Raw genomic sequence first — 27,984 nt, forward strand, 5'->3', positions numbered from 1 at the left:
CTCTCCTTTCACTCCTAGGTTTTAAGAGAAGTGTTACTGTCATGAAATTTCCAGATTGTCTACCCAATCAAATAACATTCAGCTCAGACAATCACACATAGACATGCCACCAGGGGTCTCTTCACAGTCCCCAAGTCCAAAACAAATTCACAGTATTATACAGAGCCATGATCACGTGGAACTCCCTTCCAATCTCCAATTACTCAAGCAAAGAGGAAAATGACCAAAAATAAATAAATGAAACATTTCATGGAACGGAGGGACTGTGAGGTGACATGCACACAGACAAACTAACACACAGACAAACTAACACTGACACACTAACACACAGACACACTAACACTGACACACTAACACAAACACACTAACACACTAACACTGACACACGACACACTAACACAGACACACTAACACACAGACACACTAACACAGACACACATGCACACTAACACACTAACACAGACACACTAACACTGACACACAGACACACCCTCACCCCCTCTTCCCCCCCTCATCCTCCCCCCTCCCACACCCACTCAGTCACAATACATTTTTCATAACTGTGTGTGTGTATCACAGGCGGTTGGTGGCATCTTAATTGGGTAGGAAGGGCTCGTGGTAATGGCTGGAGCAGAATATGTGGAATGGTATCAAATACATCAGACACATGGTTTCCATTTTCTCCGTTCCAGCCATTATAATGAGCTGTCGTCCCCTCATCAGCCTCCGCTGGTGTGTCTGTGAACAATACGGAACAATGCGATGCTCCCTGTCTTAGGAGGAAGGGTGCTTTCCTTGTAATCACATCTGGCGTGTACAACAGTCTTTATTTGTCTTCTTCATCTTGTACCATGAACTAAATCATACGTACCTCTGAACAGCAGATGACTGTCTGGCGATCAATCAATCAATCAATTTTATTTTATATAGCCCTTCGTACATCAGATAATATCTCGAAGTGCTGTACAGAAACCCAGCCTAAAACCCCAAACAGCTAGAATGCAGGTGTAGAAGCACGGTGGCTAGGAAAAACTCCCTAGAAAGGCCAAAACCTAGGAAGAAACCTAGAGAGGAACCAGGCTATGAGGGGTGGCCAGTCCTCTTCTGGCTGTGCCGGGTGGAGATTATAACAGAACTATGCCAAGATGTTCAAAAATGTTCATAAGTGACAAGCATGGTCAAATAATAATCATGAATAATTTTCAGTTGGCTTTTCATAGCTGATCATTAAGAGTTGAAAAACAACAGGTCTGGGACAGGTGGCGGTTCCATAACCGCAGGCAGAACAGCTGAAACTGGAATAGCAGCAAGGCCAGGCGGACTGGGGGCAGCAAGGAGTCACCACGGCCGGTAGTCCCGACGTATGGTCCTAGGGCTCAGGTCCTCCGAGAGAAAGAGAGAAGGAGAAAATTAGAGAGAGCCAAGATTTTCAAAATGTTCATAAATGACAAGCATGGTCAAATAATAATCAGGAATAAATCTCAGTTGGCTTTTCATAGCCGATCATTAAGAGTTGAAAACAGCAGGTCTGGGACAGGTAGGGGTTTCGTAACCGCAGGCAGAAACAGTTGAAACTGGAATAACAGCAAGGCCGGGCGGACTGGGGACAGCAAGGTGTCAGCATGCCCGGTAGTCCTGACGTATGGTCCTAGGGCTCAGGTTCTCAGAGAGAAAGAGAGAACGAGAGAATTAGAGAGAGCATACTTAAATTCACACAGGACACTGGATAAGACAGGAGAAGTATTCCAGGTATAACCAACTGACCCTAGCCCCCCGACACATAAACTACTGCAGCATAAATACTGGAGGCTGAGACAGGAGCGGTCAGGAGACACTGTGGCCCCATCCGAAGAAACCCCCGGACAGGGCCAAACAGGAAGGATATAACCCCACCCACTCTGCCAAAGCACAGCCCCCACACCACTAGAGGGATATCCTCAACCACCAACTTACAATCCTGAGACAAGGCCGAGTATAGCCCACAAAGGTCTCCATCACAGCACAACCAAGGGGGGGCGATGGCGATCCTGCTTTCTAGTCTTTAGAACGAGAGAAAAAAATCTGAAAATCTCAACATTGAAGAAGTTGGTCTTTTTATTTTCGTTGCTAACCAGCATCAATAAAGTTAGTGTCTACAGATGGCAGTTTCTCAAACGTCACCTTGGGGATCCACAGCCATTCCATATATTCAACTATTTACTCAAGCTTTTGACTACTTGTTGGAAGAAGAGCTAGTTCAGGGTTATAACAAAATTGTGAAATATTTTGGTGGTCCTAAATATTTTTTTGGGGGGGGGGGGGGGGGTTATGTCCTCATAAAGACATCGTTTGTGACTATGTTTGCCTCTGTTGTTTCAGGATAGCACGGGCATGAAGCTTTGGAAGAAGAGGTGGTTTGTGCTGTCTGATATGTGTCTGTACTACTACAGAGGTGAGTGATGTCCGTGTACCTGAACACCAAACAGATGTGTTTCTTGTATGTATTTTTGCGTGATATTCCAAATGCCTGTATTGCAAGTATATCAAATGTATTTTATAATTTTTTTATTTTATGAGCGTTTTTATGTTCTCTTGTTGTCATTTTGGTCTCATTTCCTTTGCTCCTTCTGTGCTGTGTGCACCTTCCCCGATTACACCAGAGATGTGTATATAATGACAAGATGCTCATGTCTCCGACCTAACAATGGGAGTTGTTGTCCCAAAGGAGGGAAAGCTCAGGTCCAAAATAAACCCATAGAAACACATGTGGATTATTTTGGACAGATGTTGGTGTGTGAAACCTCTCGCTTTGTCTCTTCCTCTCTGTTTCCACAGACACACCAAGCCACTCCCACCTGCCACTCATGCCAATAAAGTTGAAAGATCAATTCTCCCTTTCTGACAGGCGATTTAGACTCACTATTTGAATTTGAGGTTTGGTCCAATAGAATGGGTCATATGGACACCCGAAACACAACACACGGAGACATTATTATACTGTAATAGAGGAAAGTTAGTCTTAATAATGTTAGCCTTAATAATGATACCATGTTTATGTCTCAACTCCTCAAACTGCGTGCAGAACAGACACGACTAAAACAGGAGTATCAATGAACATTCTATTCAGGAAAAGGAATGCATTTTAGCCACATACTGTTATCCTCGCTGTACGTGTTTTATAAATGTCCAATAAGCAATACAACACAATTTTATATAAGGAATTGGCAACTTGTTCTTATTCTGAGCAACTGTTCTACCTTGTTGGCTAGCAGATAGATCCTTGTTAGCCAGCAGATAGATCCTTGTTAGCTAGAAGATAGATCCTTGTTAGCCAGCAGATAGATCCTTGTTAGCTAGAAGATAGATCCTTGTTAGCTGGCAGATAGATCCTTGTTAGCCAGCAGATAGATCCTTGTTAGCTAGAAGATAGATCCTTGTTAGCTGGCAGATAGATCCTTGTTAGCTAGAAGATAGATCCTTGTTAGCTAGCAGATAGATCCTTGTTAGCTAGCAGATAGATCCTTGTTAGCCAGCAGATAGATCCTTGTTAGCTAAAAGATAGATCCTTGTTAGCTGGCAGATAGATCCTTGTTAGCCAGCAGATAGATCCTTGTTAGCTAGAAGATAGATCCTTGTTAGCTGGCAGATAGATCCTTGTTAGCCGGCAGATAGATCCTTGTTAGCTAGAAGATAGATCCTTGTTAGCTGGCAGATAGATCCTTGTTAGCCAGCAGATAGATCCTTGTTAGCCAGCAGATAGATCCTTGTTAGCTAGAAGATAGATCCTTGTTGGCTAGCAGATAGATCCTTGTTAGCCAGCAGATAGATCCTTGTTAGCTAGAAGATAGATCCTTGTTAGCTGGCAGATAGATCCTTGTTAGCCAGCAGATAGATCCTTGTTAGCTAGCTAGCAGATAGATCCTTGTTAGCTAGAAGATAGATCCTTGTTAGCTAGCAGATAGATCCTTGTTAGCTAGCAGATAGATCCTTGTTAGCTAGCAGATAGATCCTTGTTAGCTAGCAGATAGATCCTTGTTGGCTAGCAGATAGATCCTAGTTAGCTAGCAGATAGATCCTTGTTAGCTAGCAGATAGATCCTTGTTAGCTAGCAGATAGATCCTTGTTAGCTAGCAGATAGATCCTTGTTAGCTAGCAGATAGATCCTTGTTAGCTAGCAGATAGATCCTTGTTAGCTAGCAGATAGATCCAAGTTAGCTAGCAGATAGATCCTTGTTAGCTAGCAGATAGATCTTTGTTAGCTAGCAGATAGATCCTTGTTAGCTAGCAGATAGATCCTTGTTAGCTAGCAGATAGATCCTTGTTAGCCAGCAGATAGATCCTTGTTGGCTAGAAGATAGATCCTTGTTGGCTAGCAGATAGATCCTTGTTAGCCAGCAGATAGATCCTTGTTAGCGAGAAGATAGATCCTTGTTAGCTGGCAGATAGATCCTTGTTAGCCGGCAGATAGATCCTTGTTAGCTAGCTAGCAGATAGATCCTTGTTAGCTAGCAGATAGATCCTTGTTAGCTAGCAGATAGATCCTTGTTAGCTAGCAGATAGATCCTTGTTAGCTAGCAGATAGATCCTTGTTAGCTAGCAGATAGATCCTTGTTGGCTAGCAGATAGATCCTAGTTAGCTAGCAGATAGATCCTTGTTAGCTAGCAGATAGATCCTTGTTAGCTAGCAGATAGATCCTTGTTAGCTAGCAGATAGATCCTTGTTAGCTAGCAGATATATCCTTTTTGGCTAGCAGATAGATCCTTGTTAACTAGCAGATAGATCCAAGTTAGCTAGCAGATAGATCCTTGTTAGCTAGCAGATAGATCCTTGTTAGCTAGCAGATAGATCCTTGTTAGCTAGCAGATAGATCCTTGTTGGCTAGCAGATAGATCCTAGTTAGCTAGCAGCTTGATCCTTGTTAGCTAGCAGATAGATCCTTGTTAGCTAGCAGATAGATCCTTGTTAGCTAGCAGATAGGTCCTTGTTAGCTAGCAGATAGATCCTTGTTAGCTAGCAGATAGATCCTTGTTAGCCAGCAGATAGATCCTTGTTAGCCTGCAGATAGATCCTTGTTAGCTAGCAGATAGATCCTTGTTAGCTAGCAGATAGATCCTTGTTAGCTAGCAGATAGATCCTTGTTAGCTAGCAGATAGATCCTTGTTAGCTAGCAGATAGATCCTTGTTATCTAGCAGATAGATCCTTGTTATCTAGCAGATAGATCCTTGTTAGCTAGCAAATAGATCATTGTTAGCTAGCAGATATATCCTTGTTAGCTAGAAAATAGATCCTTGTTAGCTAGCAGATAGATCCTTGTTAGCTAGCAGATAGATCCTTGTTAGCTAGCAGATAGATCCTTGTTAGCTAGCAGATAGATCCTTGTTAGCTAGCAGATAGATCCTTGTAGCTAGCAGATAGATCCTTGTTAGCTAGCAGATAGATCCTTGTTGGCTAGCAGATAGATCCTTGTTAGCTAGCAGATAGATCCTTGTTAGGTAGCAGATAGATCCTTGTTAGCTAGCAGATAGATCCTTGTTAGCTAGCAGATAGATCCTTGTTAGCTAGCAGATAGATCCTTGTTAGCTAGCAGATAGATCCTTGTTAGCTAGCAGATAGATCCTTGTTAGCTAGCAAATAGATCCTTGTTAGCTAGCAAATAGATCCTTGTTATCTAGCAGATAGATCCTTGTTAGCTAGCAGATAGATCCTTGTTAGCTAGCAGATAGATCCTTGTTGGCTAGCAGATAGATCCTAGTTAGCTAGCAGATAGATCCTTGTTAGCTAGCAGATAGATCCTTGTTAGCTAGCAGATAGATCCTTGTTAGCTAGCAGATAGATCCTTGTTAGCTAGCAGATAGATCCTTGTTAGCTAGCAGATAGATCCTTGTTGGCTAGCAGATAGATCCTTGTTAGCTAGCAGATAGATCCTTGTTAGCTAGCAGATAGATCCTTGTTAGCTAGCAGATAGATCCTTGTTAGCTAGCAGATAGATCCTTGTTAGCTAGCAGATAGATCCTTGTTAGCTAGCAGATAGATCCTTGTTAGCTAGCAGATAGATCCTTGTTAGCTAGCAGATAGATCCTTGTTAGCTAGCAGATAGATCCTTGTTAGCTAGCAGATAGATCCTTGTTAGCCTGCAGATAGATCCTTGTTAGCTAGCAGATAGATCCTTGTTTGCTAGCAGATATATCCTTGTTAGCTAGAAAATAGATCCTTTTTAGCTAGCAGATAGATCCTTGTTAGCTAGCAGATAGATCCTTGTTAGCTAGCAGATAGATCCTTGTTAGCTAGCAGATAGATCATTGTTAGCTAGCAGATAGATCCTTGTTAGCTAGCAGATAGATCCTTGTTAGCTAGCAGATAGATCCTTGTTAGCTAGCAGATAGATCCTTGTTAGCTAGCAGATAGATCCTTGTAAGCTAGCAGTTAGATTATTGTTAGCTAGCAGATAGATCCTTGTTAGCTAGCAGATAGATCCTTGTTAGCTAGCAGATAGATCCTTGTTAGCTAGCAGATAGATCCTTGTTAGCTAGCAGATAGATCCTTGTTAGCTAGCAAATAGATCATTGTTAGCTAGCAGATAGATCCTTGTTAGCTAGCAGATAGATCCTTGTTAGCTAGCAGATAGATCCTTGTTAGCCAGCAGATAGATCCTTGTTGGCTAAACTTGAAATATAAAGATTAGCTGGCTAATCATTAGCACGTGGGCTTGTGCTTGAGAGATTGTTTAAGACCTGTGTTCATTTTCTATAATGTCTGCTGCAAGATGTCGGTCATTAGTGAAAGTGCATTATGCAGGGTTCTGGTTACATTAGTAACAAAAAGGGCCTTTTCATAAACAGACTTGAAAGCCAGATCAGTGATTATTGCTAAAAAGCAGGTTAAACTATTTTGATAAAATAATACAATGATTAGTGGGTCTGATTGTTGTGGAAGGTTTATATTTATCCTGGGTATAACTTCACACGTCCTGAATGCATTATAATATATGCAGTGTATTTTACCTTTAATTGTACAACAAAGCTTATATAGAGAGAAAAAACCCCGAAAAAAACGAGCAGTACGTATATCGTGAATGGCCCATAAGTTTGAAAAAACAGAGACATGATTTTTTTAGGCCATATCGCCCAGTCTGTACGACCGTGATTCCCTGAAGGATGGAAGAAGAGAACACTCAGCTATGGTGTGTTTTTCCCAGACTGAAAGGGGATCTGTGAATTTGTGGTACAGAAGAGGCTTTTTCTTCATGGTGTCTTGAATCTATTAACAGCCGTGTCTACGGCCACCTGTGGTGGGACCTTCACATTGCTTCCTGGTGTTGTGATGCTGTCGTTTAGCCATGTCTCTGTGTTTATAGCATCGCTTTGTAACACACGCATGCACACACAGACACACACTCGACAATGGCAGAAGTCAATCAAGCGCTTCGATGGGGGCACAGAGTTCACGACCTCTATGCCGGTCCTCCACTCTGCCGACGTGTAAACACCCCCTCCCCCGCACCCCCATGCCCGTCTGGCCACAGCATTTTTCACCGCTCGCCACCCAGGGTTTTGTCTGTCAGGGACTGAAAGGGAAAGCGGGAGGGAGGGCAGACCAGACATCAGGAATAACACAGACGTGGCATCTTAGTGCTCAGCATAATGATGTATGTCCACACAAAGAGAGCAGCTATCTGTCTGGACGGGCTTCAGGCCACAGTTACAGATAGACTCTAGAGCCAACAGCAGACCGACACTACAGTGCAGTCCCCATTCGTACGGCTCTCATATCTTCTTTCTACATTGTCCTTTGCAGCACAGCTCCAGTAACTATGATGGATGCGTAACCAGACCAGCTCAGTGCAGCTCGGCTCGGCTTAGTTGTGTGAAAAGGGCCTTCTGTACTGTAGCTACTTAACCCGGATCATTCATTTACAGCCAGTGTGGCCTTTTTTTGTGAGGAAAGAGACTCTGAAACTCTCTGAACAGCTGTGTCAATATTTAATGGATCTGACCATTTGTAGAGCGTGACAGAGATTTAGTCAATAGCAGATCAAATGGAGAGCCAGTAGCCCACGTTGTGTTGCAGTTCCCTGTTGGCCGGACACTATGAGAGGAGGAGGAAGCCCCGGACACTATGAGAGGAGGAGGAAGCCCCGGACACTATGAGAGGAGGAGGAAGCCCCGGACACTATGAGAGAAGGAAGCCCCGGACACTATGAGAGGAGGAGGAAGCCCCGGACACTATGAGAGGAGGAGGAAGCCCCGGACACTATGAGAGGAGGAGGAAGCCCCGGACACTATGAGAGAAGGAGGAAGCCCCGGACACTATGAGAGAAGGAGGAAGCCCCGGACACTATGAGAGGAGGAGGAAGCCCCGGACACTATGAGAGGAGGAGGAAGCCCCGGACACTATGAGAGGAGGAGGAAGCCCCGGACACTATGAGAGGAGGAGGAAGCCCCGGACACTATGAGAGGAGGAGGAAGCCCCGGACACTATGAGAGGAGGAGGAAGCCCCGGACACTATGAGAGGAGGAGGAAGCCCCGGACACTATGAGAGGAGGAGGAAGCCCCGGACACTATGAGAGGAGGAGGAAGCCCCGGACACTATGAGAGGAGGAGGAAGCCCCGGACACTATGAGAGGAGGAGGAAGCCCCGGACACTATGAGAGGAGGAGGAAGCCCCGGACACTATGAGAGGAGGAGGAAGCCCCGGACACTATGAGAGGAGGAGGAAGCCCCGGACACTATGAGAGGAGGAGGAAGCCCCGGACACTATGAGAGGAGGAGGAAGCCCCGGACACTATGAGAGGAGGAGGAAGCCCCGGACACTATGAGAGGAGGAGGAAGCCCCGGACACTATGAGAGAAGGAGGAAGCCCCGGACACTATGAGAGAAGGAGGAAGCCCCGGACACTATGAGAGAAGGAGGAAGCCCCGGACACTATGAGAGAAGGAGGAAGCCCCGGACACTATGAGAGGAGGAGGAAGCCCCGGACACTATGAGAGGAGGAGGAAGCCCCGGACACTATGAGAGGAGGAGGAAGCCCCGGACACTATGAGAGGAGGAGGAAGCCCCGGACACTATGAGAGGAGGAGGAAGCCCCGGACACTATGAGAGGAGGAGGAAGCCCCGGACACTATGAGAGGAGGAGGAAGCCCCGGACACTATGAGAGGAGGAGGAAGCCCCGGACACTATGAGAGAAGGAGGAAGCCCCGACACTATGAGAGGAGGAGGAAGCCCCGGACACTATGAGAGGAGGAGGAAGCCCCGGACACTATGAGAGGAGGAGGAAGCCCCGGACACTATGAGAGGAGGAGGAAGCCCCGGACACTATGAGAGGAGGAGGAAGCCCCGGACACTATGAGAGAAGGAGGAAGCCCCGGACACTATGAGAGGAGGAGGAAGCCCCGGACACTATGAGAGAAGGAGGAAGCCCCGGACACTATGAGAGGAGGAGGAAGCCCCGGACACTATGAGAGGAGGAGGAAGCCCCGGACACTATGAGAGGAGGAGGAAGCCCCGGACACTATGAGAGAAGGAGGAAGCCCCGGACACTATGAGAGAAGGAGGAAGCCCCGGACACTATGAGAGAAGGAGGAAGCCCCGGACACTATGAGAGGAGGAGGAAGCCCCGGACACTATGAGAGAAGGAGGAAGCCCCGGACACTATGAGAGAAGGAGGAAGCCCCGGACACTATGAGAGAAGGAGGAAGCCCCGGACACTATGAGAGGAGGAGGAAGCCCCGGACACTATGAGAGGAGGAGGAAGCCCCGGACACTATGAGAGGAGGAGGAAGCCCCGGACACTATGAGAGAAGGAGGAAGCCCCGGACACTATGAGAGAAGGAGGAAGCCCCGGACACTATGAGAGAAGGAGGAAGCCCCGGACACTATGAGAGGAGGAGGAAGCCCCGGACACTATGAGAGGAGGAGGAAGCCCCGGACACTATGAGAGGAGGAGGAAGCCCCGGACACTATGAGAGGAGGAGGAAGCCCCGGACACTATGAGAGGAGGAGGAAGCCCCGGACACTATGAGAGGAGGAGGAAGCCCCGGACACTATGAGAGGAGGAGGAAGCCCCGGACACTATGAGAGGAGGAGGAAGCCCCGGACACTATGAGAGGAGGAGGAAGCCCCGGACACTATGAGAGGAGGAGGAAGCCCCGGACACTATGAGAGAAGGAGGAAGCCCCGGACACTATGAGAGAAGGAGGAAGCCCCATTTTAATCATTGTGTTTATGAGCAGAAAATCCCCCCCCAATCTGGACTGGGACACTGACAGAGAAGCAGGGAAAGAGATTGTCTTTTCTGCACGATTCCTTGCCCTGGAATCGTGACGGGACCTCGATGAAGGGCATGTGACAGCCGATTGACCCTGTCTGCCGACCGGTCAATGCATTGCAGTCTGCACTTGCAGCGGGCACACGCAGACCCGAAACCAGACAGTGATGGAGGAGGTGAAGATGGACTCAACGAATGATGCGTAAAACCGGATCAGGATTGACTGGGAGATTTTGAGTTTTTTCAGCTGCTTCAAGTAGTACATCAGCTGGTGTGCCTTCTTGGTGACTGCTGTGATGTTGTCCTCCCACTAGAGGCTGTGATGCTGTACTCCCACTAGAGGCTGTGATGCTGTCCTCCCACTAGAGGCTGTGATGCTGTCCTCCCACTAGAGGCTGTGATGCTGTCCTCCCACTAGAGGCTGTGATGTTGTCCTCCCATTAGAGGCTGTGATGTTGTCCTCCAATTAGAGCATGTGATGTTGTCCTCCCACTAGAGGCTGTGATGTTGTCCTCCCACTAGAGGCTGTGATGCTGTCCTCCCACTAGAGGATGTGATGCTGTCCTCCCACTAGAGGCTGTGATGTTGTCCTCCCACTAGAGGCTGTGATGCTGTCCTCCCACTAGAGGCTGTGATGTTGTCCTCCCACTAGAGGCTGTGATGCTGTCCTCCCACTAGAGGCTGTGATGTTGTCCTCCCACTAGAGGCTGTGATGCTGTCCTCCCACTAGAGGCTGTGATGCTGTCCTCCCACTAGAGGCTGTGATGCTGTCCTCCCACTAGAGGCTGTGATGTTGTCCTCCCACTAGAGTCTGTGATGTTGTCCTCCCACTAGAGGCTGTGATGTTGTCCTCCCACTAGAGGCGGTGATGTTGTCCTCCCACTAGAGGCGGTGATGTTGTCCTCCCACTAGAGGCTGTGATGTTGTCCTCCCACTAGAGGCTGTGATGCTGTCCTCCCACTAGAGGCTGTGATGTTGTCCTCCCACTAGAGTCTGTGATGTTGTCCTCCCACTAGAGGCTGTGATGTTGCCCTCCCACTAGAGGCGGTGATGTTGTCCTCCCACTAGAGGCGGTGATGTTGTCCTCCCACTAGAGGCGGTGATGTTGTCCTCCCACTAGAGGCTGTGATGTTGTCCTCCCACTAGAGGCTGTGATGCTGTCCTCCCACTAGAGGCTGTGATGCTGTCCTCCCACTAGAGGCTGTGATGCTGTCCTCCCACTAGAGGCTGTGATGCTGTCCTCCCACTAGAGGCTGTGATGTTGTCCTCCCACTAGAGGATGTGATGCTGTCCTCCCACTAGAGGCTGTGATGCTGTCCTCCCACTAGAGGCTGTGATGCTGTCCTCCCACTAGAGGATGTGGGAGATGATGGTCCCCAGGAAGTTGAATGATTCAGCCGTGCTAACCCCCAGGAAGTTGAATGATTCCTCCGTGCTAACCCCCAGGAAGTTGAATGATTCCGCCGTGCTAACCCCCAGGAAGTTGAATGATTCAGCCGTGCTAACCCCCAGGAAGTTGAATGATTCTGCGTGCTAACCGCTGAGCCATCCATCCTGAGGGATAGTGTGGGCGCTTTCTGAAGTCAACCATCTCCACTGTTTTGTATGTGTAGAGTTTCAGATTATTTTGACTGCACCAGGCCACCAGTCGGTCGACCTCTCCATTGTATTCCCATGCATAATAGAGAGATATACACTGAGTGTACAAAACATTAAGAACACCTGCTCTTTCCATAACAGACTGACCAGGTCAATCCAGGTGAAAGCTATGATCCCTTATTGATGTCGCTTGTTAAATCCACTTCAGTCACTGTAGATGATAGTTTGTGAAATAGTTTGTGAAGGCTGTTTATAGTCTAGGCTCTATATGTATCTACATAAAGACGTAGCGCTAGATGGGCCACTCACTGCGCCTACTGGTGGCCAAGATAGGAATTATAACAACAAATGTATGTAAATGACAGATGATATTTAATCCTCAGTTTATTCCTTTAGATTTGTCTATTAAGTGGGGCGTTGCAGCTTTACGGCTGTGGATATCACAGTGGGACTTTAAAAAGTACTGTTCATTTTAGAGGAATATTGCAGCTTTCATATCAATGATTTCTGAACCTAGATTCAGCCATAATCTAATAAACAGTATCTAGCCAATATAAAGAGAGGGCTGAGGCTATATTATAGGCTATATTATAGGGTTACAGTTTGAAATCTCATTTGCTGCACTTTGCTGTACTTTGCTGACTTATCTCCTGTTGCTCAGCCTAACCCAGGTAGGTATGTGTGAATACAAGTGTTGGTGAATAAATCAGAGGAGAGCCCGGAGGGGGAGGAAGGTTGGAGAGGAGGCGGAGGGATGGAGAGAGAGAGAGAAAGAGGCTGAGAGGGAGAGAAGGATGGAGAGGAGGCGGAGGGATGGAGAGAGAGAGAAAGAGGCTGAGAGGGAGAGAAGGATGGAGAGGAGGCGGAGGGATGGAGAGAGAGAGAGAAAGAGGCTGAGAGGGAGAGAAGGATGGTGAGCAGAACAGGCTGGAGGAAACAGATATATCCTGGAGCCAGGCCTCTCAGTGGGAGCTGCAGGACAGCCAGCTTTCTTTCTACTTCCTGTTCTGTATGGTATTGTACCAACTAGAGGCCACACAGAGTTCAGCTTCCTCAACATCTCCACCTCTCAGTCTCAACCCTCTCTCTGTCGCTCTCTTTCTCTCTCCACTTTCTCTCCACTTTTTTCTTTCTCTTTTCAATCTTTCTTTCTTTCTCTCTTTCTCTCAGACCTCTCCTCATAACGCACCCTGTAACATTAGCCATGGTTGTGTTGCTATGCGGAGTCCCTGTCCGTGTTGTTCTTTTGCATAACTGTCTTGTTTTGAATTGTGTTTGTTTATTTGGTTGTTCAATGATTCCGTGTGGAGACTAGAGCAACAGCCCCTGTAGGCTGGATGGATGTAGTAGAGGGTGTTCGCATCTAGGCTTCCTGTAGCTTATGCCTCATAGAAAACACACACACATACACACACACACACACACACACACAAACACACACACACACACACACACTTCCACTTCCACCCAGTATGGTCTCTCAGCTGGACATAATAAGGCTTAGTGAGAGTTATTTCTCTGCTGGAGTTTAATCAATGGACAGATGCTAATCTCTTCCTCCCTGTCACTGGGTCTTGTTGTTCTCTTCTGACCAGAGAACAAATGCCAGTGCTGTTGCTGCCTTGTTTATATGGTGACGATCACAGCATCCCTCTCTTTCTCCTGGTGTTCCTCTCAGCTATGTACATGTTGTGTCAGGATGTTTTGTTCTTGTAGAGGTTTGTTCTTAGCCTGGTCCCACATCTGTGTGTGCTGTAAAGCTAACCGTTCATTGGGACGCAAGGCGACACAAACAGATGTGGGACCAGGCTAGAGTTGCGTAGTTTCTGGGATGGGGGATGGAGAATGGGGTTCAACTTGTCACATGAAGTCCTGTAATACCTCATGTAAGCCCTCTAATAGTCATTTTGCTATGCAAAGTCTCAAAAGACATTTCAAACATGTAGTACCTGGATAGTTTGAACTAGATCTATCCTTACCTTAATGACCTAATCCTCCTGTTCAGGAAGAGGTCTATCCTTACCTTAATGACCTAATCGTCCTGTTCAGGAAGAGGTCTATCCTCACCTTAATGACCTAATCCTCCTGTTCAGGAAGAGGTCTATCCTTACCTTCTGACCTAATCCTCCTGTTCAGGAAGAGGTCTATCCTTACCTCAATGACCTAATCCTCCTGTTCAGGAAGAGGTCTATCCTTACCTTCTGACCTAATCCTCCTGTTCAGGAAGAGGTCTATCCTTACCTTCTGACCTAATCCTCCTGTTCAGGAAGAGGTCTATCCTCACCTTCTGACCTAATCCTCCTGTTCAGGAAGAGGTCTATCCTCACCTTCTGACCTAATCCTCCTGTTCAGGAAGAGGTCTATCCTCACCTTCTGACCTAATCCTCCTGTTCAGGAAGAGGTCTATCCTCACCTTCTGACCTAATCCTCCTGTTCAGGAAGAGGTCTATCCTTACCTCAATGACCTAATCCTCCTGTTCAGGAAGAGGTCTATCCTCACCTTAATGACCTAATCCTCCTGTTCAGGAAGAGGTCTATCCTCACCTTCTGACCTAATCCTCCTGTTCAGGAAGAGGGATCTGTGTCACAGCAGCAGTAGCTGCTACATAAACAAACTGTTGAAGGAGGTCAAACGAGGTTCTGCATATCATGTTTTGTTTCCTGTTTGTTTTTGTTTCCTTCAGATGAGAAAGAGGAGGGTATCCTCGGCAGCATCCTCCTGCCTAGCTTTCGTATATCTATGCTGTCTGTCGACGACCACATCAACAGGAAATATGCCTTCAAGGTCAGTACTCGCTACTTGTTTTCAAGGGGGGCTACAGTAGTTGATGCTTTATATTTGATGTCTGAGATTCCAGAGCTAAGAGGAAACAAGTGAGCGATGCATTAGAAGGTGGAAAATGCCAGTTGGTTTGGATTTGTCTGGGAGTGGTCCGAGTGAGGGGCCTAATTGGACGAGCCTAATGGGAGGGGTATGTAACCTGAAAACTATCTGTTATTGGCAGAGAGGTTTGAAACTCTTTTTTTAATTGGTCTATTAACTTATACCGCCTGGTGATATTGCCAGGCTGGCCAAAACTCCATCCCACCAAAACAGGCTGCAATTTCAGACTTTTCAAACAGCTCTGACACAAAAAATGGCATTATCATAATTTTCACAATATATACTGAGTGTCCAAAACATTAAGAACACCTTCCTAATATTGAGTTGCACACCCACCTTTTTGCCTTTTAGAACAATCTTTATTCGGACCTCCCGAGTGACGCAGCAGTCTAAGGCACTTGATGCGTCACTACAGACCTATGTTCGATCCCAGGCTGTGTCACAGCCGGAGACCCATGAGGCGGTGCGCAATTGGCACGGTGTCGTCCGGGTTAGGGGAGTGTTTGGCCGGCCGGGATATCCTTGTCCCATCTCACTCTAGCGACTCCTTGTGACGGGCGTCTGCAAGCTGACTTCCGGTCGCCAGCTGGACGGTGTTTCCTCTGACACATTGGTGCGGCTGGCTTCCGGGTTAAGCGAGCAGTGTGTCAAGAAGCACACTGGCTCGGCTTGGCAGTGTCGTGTTTCGGACGACGTATGGCTCTCGACCTTTGCATCTCCCGAGTCCGTAGGGGAGGTGCAGCGATGGGACAAGACTGTAACTACCAATTGGATACCACGGAATTGGGGAGAAAAAGGTGTAAAACAAAACGAACAAAAAACTGTCTCAATTTATCAGGACATGGACTCTACAAGGTGTCGAAAGCGTTCCACAGGGATGCTGGCCCATGTTGACTCCAATGCTTCCCGCAGTTGTGTCAAGTTGTCTGGATGTCCTTTGATTGGTGGAACATTCTTGATACACACAGGAAACCCAGCAGTGTTGCAGTTCTTGACACAAACCGGGGGGCCTGGCACCTACTACCGTACCCTGTTCAAAGGCACTTAAATCTTTTGTCTTGCCCATTCAACCTCTGAATGGCACACAGACACAATCCATGTCTCAAGGCTTAAAAATAATTATTTAACCTGTCTCCTCCCCTTCATCTACACTGATTGAAGTGGATTTAACAAGTGACATCAATAAGGGATCATAGTTATCACCTTGATTCACCTGGTCAGTCTGTCATGGAAAGAGGTGTTCTTTATTTATTGTACACTCAGTGTATATAAAACACAGGCACATCTTGTTTTTGACCGCACTGGGACTTTAAGCATTGTTAGTAAGCTAAGAGTTTAGTTTGGGTTGCAAAGGGAGGGTTTACAGTGCATACGGAAAGTATTTAGACCCCATGACTTTTTCCCCATTTTGTTACTTTACAGCCTTAAGTCTAACATGGATTAAATGTCCTCTCCTCCTCAATCTACACACAATACCCCATAATGACGAAGCAAAAACAGGGTTTTAGAAATGTTTGCAAATGTAAAAAATAAATAAAATAAATTGGACACATTTACATAAGTGTTCAGACCCTTTACTCAGTACTTTGTTGATGCATATTTTGCAGCGAGTCTTCTTGGGTATGACGCTACAAGCTTGGCACACCTGTATTTGGGGAGTTTCTCTCATTCTTCTCTGCAGATCCTCTCAAGCTCTGTCAGGTTGGATGTGGACCGTTGCTGCACAGCTATTTTCAGGTCTCTCCAGAGATGTTCGATCGGGTTCAAGTCCGGGTTCTGGCTGGGCCACGCAAGGACATTCAGAGACTTGTTCCGAAGCCACTCCTGTGTTGTCTTTGCTGTGTGTTTGGGTCGTTGTCCTGTTGGAAGGTGAACCTTCGCCACAGTCTGAGGTCCTGAGCACTCTGGAGCAGATTTTCATCAAGGATCTCTCTGTACTGCGCTCTGTTCATCTTTCCCTCGATCCTGACTAGTCTCCCATTCCCTGCCGCTGAAAAACATCCCCACAGCATGATGCGGCCACCACATGCTTCACCGTAGGGGATGGTGCCAGGTTTCTTCCAGACGTGACGCTTGGCATTCAGGTTTCATAAAACCAGAGAATCTTGTATCTCATGGTCTGAGAGTACTTTTGCTGCCTTTTGGCAAACTCCAAGCGGGCTGTTATGTGCTTTTTACTGAAGAGTGGCTTTTGTCTGGTCACTCTACCATAAAGGCCTGCTTGGTGGAGTGCTGCAGAAATGGTTGTCCTTCTAGAAGGTTCTTCCATCTCCACAGAGGAATTCTGGAGCTCTGTCAGAGTGACTATCGGGTTCTTGGTCACCTCCCTGACCAAGGCCCTTCTCCAACGACCGCTCAGTTTGGCTGGGCGGCCAGCTCTAGGAAGATTGTTGATGGTTCAAAACTTCTTCCATTTAAGAATGATGGACGCCACTGGGTTCTTGGGAACCTTCAATGCTGCAGAAATGTTTTGGTACCCTTCCCCAGATCTGTGCCTCGACACAGTCCTGTCTCGGAGTTCTACTGAAAATTCTTTCGACCTCATGGCTTGGTTTTTGCTCTGACATGCACTGTCAACTCTGGGACCTTATATAGACAGGTTTGTGTCTTTCCAAATCACGTCCAATCAATTGAATTTACCACAGGTGGACTCCAAACAAGTTGTAGAAACATCTCAAGGATGATCAATGGAAACAGGATGCACTTGAGCTCAATTTCAAGTCTCATAGCAAAGGGTCTGAATACTTTTTGAAAATAAGGTATTTCTGTTTTTTGTGTTTTTATAGATTTGCACAAAAAAAATCTAAATCTATTTTCACTTTGTCATTATGGGGTATTGTGTGTAAATTGATGAGTATTTTTATTTATTTAATCAATTTTAGAATAAGGCTGTAACCTAACAAAACGTGAAAAAAGTCAAGGGGTCTGAATACTTTTCGAATGCACTGTATTTCTGGAAACTTTCGGAGTTTACCAGTGAGCTGCCAGTATTTTGGTATCTTTCGAGGATTTTATGTACTCTAATACAAAACCATCTAGTGTCTCTTTTGGGTACTTCAGATTATCACAAGTATCTGTAATTATCTCTGGCCTTATCACATGTAAAATATATGAAATAGTTAAATAAGATGTTAATTTTTTTTTTTTTTTTTTAATAGAATGACAAATCTATAAAACATTATCTTAAATATTAACCATCAACTTAGTGAATACCGTTGGTGTTTTAATGTCACTGTTTAATCATGAATATCCTTTTTATTTGTTTTACAAGTTTTATTTATTTTGCAATGTCAATATGTATTTGTTGTCAATGTTTCGCCGTCAAGACTGGTGGCGGTTGTGACGAGCTGCAGAGCTGATATTTTTTTTAAATGCCATTGTTGATTACGTGCTTATTTCATTAATTTGGCTATTTTCTCTTGAACCATATGGTCTATCCACTAGAAACTCAAGGACAATAAAACATGAATACTATATATTAATAAAACATGTTTTAAGTTATTCAAGTATAAATGACCAAAGTTACGATAGATTGCCATCGATTTTTTTGTTAATTACCAAAAAATTACTGAAGATTCCAGTAACTTTAGTAAATTACCGGTAGTTTTGCAACCTTCGTCTGGGTCAAAGAGAGGAAAAATAAGGCTTGTTTTTTTGGCATGTACCGCTACTGCTTTAAGCATTGTTAGTAAGCAGCAGAAGCTACAGCATAACGTTTCGCTCCAATAGCCTCTCAAGTCCTGCGGCAACCAGTTGTATTTAATTTAATGGCGTCTCTCTCAGTGCTGTGGCTTTCTCTCTGGTCTGGTTCCTTTACAAAGCCAGAGGGAGGGAGAGACGAGGGTTTGGCTCAGCCCTGCCAAGCAGCACAGACACACACAGACGCCCAGGAGTCTGCCCGAGCTTGGTCTCTCGAAACCAACCACACAGACTCAAGTTTCCATTTCCTCAGAGAGAGAAGGGGGAGAGCGCGAGATGAGGGAGAGGAGGAAGAAACAGAGCTCTGCATGACTCCTGTAGTTCTATAATATTTATAGCAGCATTTCACATAACGCAACAGGAAATGTAAATGGCGATGACTCTGCTGTATGCCAGTCATGTTAAAAGGGTACAAATTAGATTTTCTCAGGTTACAGTTTTTCACACTTGAAAAGGCAAATTCCTTCCTTTTCCTTCTGAAAAGATGGTGTTAACGTGTGAACTTTATATTTTTATACACTTTATATACACATATTTTTTTACCTACCCTTTAACATGTGAGGAGAATAACATGTTTACTCCTCACATGTCAATTGCAGATTCACATGTGAAAACACAAGAGACACTATATGTTCACATGTGAATTTGCAATTGACATGTGAGGAGAAAACATGTTATTCTCCTCACATGTTAAAGGGTAGGTTGCATAAATATAACCACATGTAACATATCGATTTGCATTAGAATATGCATCAAAAGTCTCAGTGCAAAGTTACACCTTTATTTTTACTATTATTATCATTATAAAAATTTAAACTACCAGACAAACCGGTCCCACTTCAAAGCTAGCTTCTCGTTTTTGGGCCACAATTGAGTCGTAACCCCATCCTTGTGGCTATTACTGCACTAGCTACGAATGACGGAAAAGTACTACGACACTCACTTGCTCGACTACCAAACACACAGGAAAAGAGGAGATGCAGTTTTATATGGTTATATGGTTTCTTCTAAGTGGATGTACATAGTGGCTCACCAGCGCCAACACTTGGTTTGGAATGTAATTACATGCTAGCATGGCTAATAGCTAATGCTAGCCAGCTGGAACTAGCTTGGTGTAGCACCGGTTCTCATATTACGTTGAGAAATAGTGCATTCTGGGTAGTTCCGAAGATATCCGGAAATAACTTAATAAATATGTAAAAAAAAAAAAAAAACGCTAAAACGTAACTAACCAGATGGTGACAACTAAGTTACTAAGTCTTTGTGACCACATTGTTGTTGTTACATTGGTGAGTAAAAACTCTTGCTTCCTTCCCTTTAAACTCTCCATATTCCTGTCTCTTGTGGCGAACATGGCAGTTTCAACAAGTCCCGTATTCCTCACTGACTGTTGTTACAAATTCATTTATGGATGGCAAAGGAATGACTGCCTTTTGTTTGTCAGGCTCTGGTAAACAGGATATTGGGGAAAAAAGATTACTCATTCAATGTGTTCTTGTCTGTCTCTCTCTGCTGTCTTCCACGCGCACACTAACAATGCCTTGGTTTTGTCTATTGTGAGCGGATCTTGAGTGAGGAGAATCGGCCGCCAGTTTACCAGTCCAAGTGTTGCATGGTAAGTCCTGATTCCATATTAGGTATGCACATCCTTTGAGTCATGGGGTTTAGATAGCCTACACGGGTGAGGGTGGTGTGGATATCCACAGCCCACTGATTCTCACGTTCTTCACCTGCTGTCAGACATCCATTTTCTCTCCCAAAATATACATCTGCTCAAGCAGGGAGGAAATAAACTAGTCGCTGGATGCTGTCAAAACAAATGACCAGCGCTCCATAAGAAGTACATGAAGACGTGTATGTGTGTGTGTGTGTGTGTGTGTGTGTGTGTGTGTGTGTGTGTGTGTGTGTGTGTGTGTGTGTGTGTGTGTGTGTGTGTGTGTGTGTGTGTGTGTGTGTGTGTGTGTGTGTGTGTTTGCGTGTGTGTGTGTTTGCGTGTGTTTGCATGTGTGCGTGTGTGTGGGTGTGTCTTAAAGTAATGATGAACTGTTGTTTCTCTTTGCTTATTTAAGCTGTTCTTGCCATAATATGGACTTGTTCTTTTACCAAATGGTGCCATCTTCTGTATACCACCCCTACCTTGTCACAACACAACTGATAAGCTCAAATGCATTAAGAAGGAAATAAATTCCACAAATTAACTTTGTAGGCCGTCACTGTAAATAAGAATTTGTTCTTAACTGACTTGCCTAGTTAAATAAAGTTTAAATAAAATAAAAATAGAAAACAAGGCACATCTGTTAATTGAAATGCATTCCAGGTGACTACCTCATGAAGCTGGTTGAGAGAATGCCAAGAGTGTGCAAAGCTGTCAAGACAAAGGGTGGCTGCTTTGAAGAATCTCAAATATAAATAATATTTTGATTTGTTTAACACTTTTTTGGTTACTACATGATTCCATGTGTTATTTCATAGTTTTGATGTCTTCACTATTATTCTACAATGTAGAAAATAGTTTCAAATAAAGAAAAACCCTTGAACGAGTAGGTGTGCCCAAACTGTTGACTGGTACTGTATGTCACAGCCTTCCTTTATAGTGAGGGTGCTATTGTAAAGAAAGTTTGAAAGGAGAGGGAATTGCCACCCCAGTCCAAACGGACTGATCTGACTACAATGTTGGCTTTCGAATCTCGATGATGTCAGGATGTAAGAGACCACATCCCAGTTGAGTCAACTAACCGGCTGTGTTCCCTCTCTTCCTCTTCCAGGTAACCCTCTCTTCTCTTGGACTCTGATCTGGCAGGCGACGCATCCCAACATGCGGACCTACTACTTCTGCACAGACGCAGCCAAAGACATGGAGTCTTGGATGAAGGTGATGACAGATGCTGCCCTCGTGCACTCTGAGCCTATCAGGAGGTTTGTATTCAATCAATTAATCAATCAATCAATCAAACAGACGCTTTGTTTTTCCATTCACTTAAGATGTCTGTAGTAGCAAAACAGAGACACTATTTCCCATTCATGTGAGCTGTGATGCTCATATTGTCTTTTAAAGGCAATTAAAGACAATTTAGCTCCTGAAGTGGGAGGAATAAATTAATTTGATATTCATGCGAGTGTTTTAACGATGGTAACCTCCTCCATAGAAATATGAAGGAGCTGTTCTGTTCACCGTTTCACTTCTCTTTACTCGTTTGTTGTGTGAGCTCTGTTAACGGCCCTCCTCGTGTTGTTTAGGAAACAGTCTCATCGACCTCAGCATAGTCCTGTCCTACAGAGGGCTACAGAAACACTTGCGCTTCGCTGTTACATAACCTGGCAGTTGTCAAAGCCTTAATATGGGGAGGATAACTCTCGTGTGTGTGTTGTTGTTGTGCGTCCTGGATGCACGATGCAGGTGTAGCATGAAGGATACATTAGCTACAGTACATGCTGTACTGTGTGTGAACATGTGTGTGTGTGTGTGTGTGTGTGTGTGTGTGTGTGTGTGTGTGTGCGATAGATGCGTCATGTTGGGGAGGGGGAATTAGAGCGAAATAAGTCACCTGGCAGCCTGCCTTCGCTACACGGGTGAGCAGCGTCTGTGCGTGTGTGTCTGTGTGTGTGTGTGTCTACATGACGAACAGAGAGGAGGACTTAACAGTGTGTTTTCTAATTAATCTGGTTAGCTAAATGAACAGGTGACTCTGGAACAACGCTGCTGCCAAAAGGCTCTCTGGTCTTTTACTGTTTACGACAAGAGAAAGATATCTCCTTTAAATACAAATACGCATCTCATTTACATATGAATACTCCTCTCATTTACGTATAAATACTCGTCTCATCTACATACAAATACTCATCTCATTTAAATACGTATCTAATTTACATACACATACTCAGCTCATTTAAATACAAGTACTCATCTCATTTAAATACACATACTCATCTAATTTAAATACAAGTACTCATCTCATTTAAATACGCATACTCATCTAATTTAAATACAAATACTCATCTCATTTAAATACACATACTCGTTTAATTTAAATACAAATACTCATCTCATTTAAATACTCATCTCATTTACATACACATCCTCAGCTCATTTAAATACAAATACTCATCTCATTTAAATACACATACTCATCTAATTTAAATACAAATACTCATCTAATTTAAATACTCATCTCATTTAAATACAAATACTCATCCTATTTCATACTCCCTGTACCCTTTCCCTTGTCTTTCTTTATTAAAAGCTGATGGGTAGTTGGATACAGTCTTACAACCCCCAGAAGACAGCAAAACAACATTCTCATGGAGCCCCACAGCTAAATATACTCCTGATCAGCCAGTCAGTGGTGTGGAATGCAGTAAAAACATGCCTGATGAGGTTATACAGACACGGTTTTCATAGGGCCCCATATGACTTTTATAGAGTTGGAGCAGAGACAGACAGTCAGACAGACAGAGGGCTGTGAAAGACATTATGTGTGACTACTGCCATTTAACGGCAACGGCCTGTGGGTGGAAACTGGAAAGGCTGTCAAGCAGTGTCAGATTGGTCTCTCTTTCCTTCTTCTCTATCTCACTCTCTCTCTTTGTCTCGGTCTTTCTCTATCTCACTCTCTCTCTTTGTCTCGGTCTTTCTCTATCTCACTCTCTCTCTTTGTCTCGGTCTTTCTCTATCTCACACTCTCTCTCTTTGTCTCGGTCTTTCTCTATCTCACACTCTCTCTCTTTGTCTCGGTCTTTCTCTATCTCACTCTCTCTCTTTGTCTCGGTCTTTCTCTATCTCACACTCTCTCTCTTTGTCTCGGTCTCTCTCTATCTCACTCTCTCTCTTTGTCTTGGTCTTTCTCTATCTCACTCTCTCTCTTTGTCTCGGTCTTTCTCTATCTCACTCTCTCTCTTTGTCTCGGTCTCTCTCTATCCCACTCTCTCTCTGTCTCGGTCTCTCTCTATCTCACTCTCTCTCTTTGTCTCGGTCTTTCTCTATCTCACACTCTCTCTCTTTGTCTCGGTCTCTCTCTATCTCACTCTCTCTCTTTGTCTCGGTCTCTCTCTATCTCACTCTCTCTCTTTGTCTCGGTCTTTCTCTATCTCACTCTCTCTTCTTTGTCTCGGTCTTTCTCTAACTCACTCTCTCTCTTTGTCTCGGTTTCTCTCTATCTCACTCTCTCTCTTTGTCTCGGTCTTTCTCTATCTCACTCTCTCTCTTTGTCTCGGTCTCTCTCTATCCCACTCTCTCTCTTTGTCTCGGTCTCTCTCTATCTCACTCTCTCTCTTTGTTTCGGTCTTTCTCTATCTCACTCTCTCTCTTTGTCTCGGTCTTTCTCTATCCCACTCTCTCTCTTTGTCTCGGTCTTTCTCTATCTCACTCTCTCTCTCTTTGTCTCGGTCTTTCTCTATCTCACTCTCTCTCTCTTTGTCTCGGTCTTTCTCTATCTCACTCTCTCTCTCTTTGTCTCGGTCTTTCTCTATCTCACTCTCTCTCTCTTTGTCTCGGTCTTTCTCTATCTCACTCTCTCTCTTTGTCTCGGTCTTTCTCTATCTCACTCTCTCTCGATCTCGATGTGTTGTCTTAGTTGATTTGACCTTGAGCTCATTCAAGGCCAAGGACCAATGATATCCATTACGGCACCTACCTGTTGAACAGATATGGTGTCTGTGTGTGTGTGTGACCCCAGAGAGATCAGTGAGGGGTTGCCAGCAGGTCTGAGCGGTACCTTCAGGGATTGTCCGTCTGGACTGGAGTCAGATAGTCAGAGCCAATAGTTGATTGGACTTCTCTGGTTTCCCTTGTCTCAGCACTAGGCCCGGCAGCTGTATCCCAACTAGCCCCTACCGGGATCACTTTCCCTGCAGCTATACTAGTAGAAAAGTAGGACTGAGTGTCAGAGACAGACTGCTTGGTGTGCCAGATGGGTGTGGTTTGCACTTTTGTGACTATTCTCTTGGTCTATTAAGCCAGGCAAGCTCAAACCAGCCTTGATAAAGTACTGGTATTGTAAAATACTGTATTATTTGTTTGAGAGCTGCTGCCCCCATACTATATTATTATTACAGCAGTGTCCGCTGGGTCACGTTCTGTATGGTATATTCTGACTGGGAAAATGAAAGGATTTAATCATGGTATCTGTGAAAACATTGTGACTAGTTTCCCTGGTGCCTTATATCAGCCTGGTCTGATGTAGTTATTACAACTCTATGTGAAGTGTTGCCCTGTCTCTCTCTCTCTCTCTGTCTGCCTCTCTCTGTCTCTGTCTCTCTCTGTCTCTGTCTCTGTCTCTCTTTCTCTCTCTCTCTGTCTCTCTCTCTCTCTCTCTCTCTCTCTGTCTGCCTCTCTCTCTCACTGTCTGCCTCTCTCTCTCACTGTCTCTGTCTGTCTCTCTCTCTCTCTCTCTCACTGTCTCTGTCTGTCTCTCTCTCTATCTCTCTCTGTCTCTCTCTCTATCTCTCTCTGTCTCTCTCTCTCTCTCTCTCTCTCTCTCTCTGTCTGCCTCTCTCTCTCTCTGTCTCTGTCTGTCTCTCTCTCTCTGTCTGTCTCTCTCTCTCTGTCTGTCTCTTTCTCTCTGTCTCTGTCTCTCTCTGTCTCTCTGTCTATGTCTGTCTGTCTGTCTGTCTGTCTGTCTGTCTGTCTGTCTCTCTTTCTCTCTCTCTGTCTCTCTCTGTCTCTCTCCCTCCCTCTGTCTCTCTCCCTCTTTATCTCTCTGTCTCTCCTGTCTGATGTCTTAATTGTTTTTAAATGTATCTTGTATCTCTGACTTGGCTCTCCTGTTGTTTTCTTTCATCCTTCCTTCCTCCCCTTGCCTCCTCCTTTTCATCTCTCCCTCCTCCTCTCCAGCAGGTCGCTCAAAGTGGAACAGTGCGGTCCTCAGGATGTCAGTAACCATGTTACCCAGAACCACAGACCGGTTCTAACCCGACCAGAGATCCAGAACAACGAGCGGAACCGGACCGAGGTCGACAGCGAACATCACACCGTCGCCGCCATAACCACGGCAACCGCCGTCACTGCCGAGGAGGAGGAGGACAGGAAACAGCGTGACGCAGAGCGCTACGGGTTTCAGAAGGAAGGGGCGGAGAGGGACCGGCCGCTCACTAAGATCAACAGCATCAAACTAGAACCAGATCAGGCTTCTGCTGTACCTGCTGACACCACACCAGACGGGCCCTACAGAGCCCCACAGGTAAACACAAACAAATATGAGAACAGAGCACAAGCTCAAAGTCAGCCATACCCTACCTAACAACAGTGTTAAATGAACAGCTAAGCTGAGACTGACCCTGGTATTTACTCTAGGATAGTGATCATGACTGTCCGTTTGTTTCCTTTTATGGTACAATGCCTTCAGGAAGTATTCACACCCTTTGATTTATTCAACAATTTGTTGTGTTAAAGCTTGAATTCAAAATGGATTAAATAGCTTTTCTTCTCTCACCTATCTACACACAATACCCCATAATGACATCACAGTACCCCATAATGACATCACAATACCCCATAATGACATCACAATACCCCATAATGACATCACAATACCCCATAATGACATCACAATACCCCATAATGACATCACAATACCCCATAATGATAGTGAAAACACATTTATTTGCTAATTTATTGAAAATTAAATACAGAAATACAGTACCTCATTTACATAAGTATTCACACCCCTAATCAATACATGTTAGAATCATCTTTGACAGTGAATACAGATATTACAATATTTGCACATTATTATTTTTAAAATCTTCAAGCTCCATCAAGTTGGTTGTTGATCATTGCTAGACGGCCATTTTCAAGTCTTGCCATAGATATTTAAATCAAAACTGTAACTACGCCACTCAGGAACATACAATGTCGTATTGGTAAGCAACTCCAGTGTATATATGGCCTTGTGTTTTAGGTTATTGTCCTGCTGAAAGGTGATTTTATCTTCCAGTTTCTGTTGGATTGCAGACTGAACCAGGTTTTCCGCTAGGATTTTGCCTGTGCTTAGTTCTATTCCATTTATTTTTATCCCAAAAAAACTCCTTAGTCTTTGCCGATGACAAGCATACCCATAACATGATGCAGTCACCACCATGCTTGAAAATATGAAGAGTGGTACTCAGTGATGTGTTGTATTTGCGAAACATAACGCTTTGTATTCAGGACATAAAGTTAATTTCTTTGCCACATTTTTTGCAGTTTTACTTTAGTGCCTTGTTGCAAACAGGATGCATGTTTTGGAATATTTTTATTCTGTACAGGCTACCTACTTTACACTGTCAATTAGGGTCAATTATTGTGGACTAACTACAATGCTGTTGATCCATCCTCAGGTTTATCTTATCACAGCCATTAAACGATGTACCTGTTTTAAAGTCACCATTGGCCGCATTGTGAAATCCCTGAGCGGTTTCCTTCCTCTCTGGCAACTGAGTTAAGAAGGACGCTTGTATCTTTGTAATGACTGGGTGTATTGATACACCATCTGAAGTGTAATTAATCATTTTTACCCATCTACCAATAGGTGCCATTTTTTGTGAGTCATGTTAAACACTAATATTGCACACAGAGTGAGTCCATGCAACTTATTATGTGACTTGTTAAGTACATTTTAACTCCTGAACTTATTTAGGCGTTTCCATAACAAAGGGGTTGAATACTTATTGACTCAAGACATTTCAGCTTTTCATTTTTTATTAATTTGTAAAAATGTCAATAAACATATACTTCCACTATTGTGTGTCGACCATGTATTTAAACCATGTATTCCATGTATTCCACTATTGTATTGGTAATACATTTTAAATTCACGCTGTAACACAACACAATGGAAGGTACTGTATACCATATGGTAATATACAGTACATGTATCATTACTAGTGGCGACTTTGTTAATTGTACATTGGAGCTGTAACACCAGTTATTCCAGAAAGAGACATGTTGTCATTCTGCCATTTGATGAAAGTTCAAAATGTCATCGTTTCACTTTAGCTGAACGGTGCTGGAGACCAGAGCCCAGGGGAGATGATGACCAACCCCCAGCCCCATCGGACCCCCTCTATCCAGGGCAGCATGACCCCCACCACCCCCCAGTACCCCCACGGGGAGCCTGAACCCAGAACCCTGACCAGGACCAACTCCATGCAGCAGCTGGAACAGTGGGTACGCACGCAGAGAGTACGCAACCAGGAAGATGACACACACAGGTGGGTGTGGATGTGTGAGGATGGAGGGGGAGGGGTTTACGTTTTTGGACTTGCCAGATAGTGAAATATTGACTCTTTCCCTAGATGGAACAAAATATTAGAGACAGAAAGATTAGAGACTTTTCTCATCCCATATCCCAGTCCAGTGATGTATTGTATTAGTCTGTTCTGAGTCCAGTGATGTATTGTATTAGTCTGCTCTGAGTCCAGTGATGTATTGTATTAGTCTGCTCTGAGTCCAGTGATGTATTGTATTAGAGTCTGCTCTGAGTCCAGTGATGTATTGTATTAGAGTCTGCTCTGAGTCCAGTGATGTATTGTATTAGTCTGCTCTGAGTCCAGTGATGTATTGTATTAGAGTCTGCTCTGA

The 27,984-nt window shown here is 44.7% G+C and overlaps 1 protein-coding gene across 14 annotated transcripts in view; it reads left to right on the forward strand.

The window, feature by feature from the left end:
• LOC129861971 (pleckstrin homology domain-containing family A member 5-like) overlaps window positions 1-27,984 on the forward strand; it is a 260,961-nt gene that overhangs the window by 166,121 nt on the left and 66,856 nt on the right. For 10 of the 14 annotated variants that reach the window (XM_055933206.1, XM_055933212.1, XM_055933207.1 and 7 more), the window contains 5 exons: window positions 2,359-2,431; window positions 14,530-14,630; window positions 21,229-21,344; window positions 25,258-25,603; window positions 27,400-27,614. In XM_055933206.1, coding sequence (XP_055789181.1) covers window positions 2,359-2,431; window positions 14,530-14,630; window positions 21,229-21,344; window positions 25,258-25,603; window positions 27,400-27,614 — 851 coding nt within the window. Of the gene's footprint in view, window positions 1-2,358; window positions 2,432-14,529; window positions 14,631-19,068; window positions 20,044-21,193; window positions 21,345-25,257; window positions 25,604-27,399; window positions 27,615-27,984 lie in introns of those variants that run through there. The other 4 variants (XM_055933209.1, XM_055933211.1, XM_055933219.1 and 1 more) reach the window with 2 other exon arrangements.

The sequence above is a fragment of the Salvelinus fontinalis genome, chromosome 9, assembly GCF_029448725.1.
Source record: "Salvelinus fontinalis isolate EN_2023a chromosome 9, ASM2944872v1, whole genome shotgun sequence".
NCBI classification, from domain to species: domain Eukaryota; kingdom Metazoa; phylum Chordata; class Actinopteri; order Salmoniformes; family Salmonidae; genus Salvelinus; species Salvelinus fontinalis.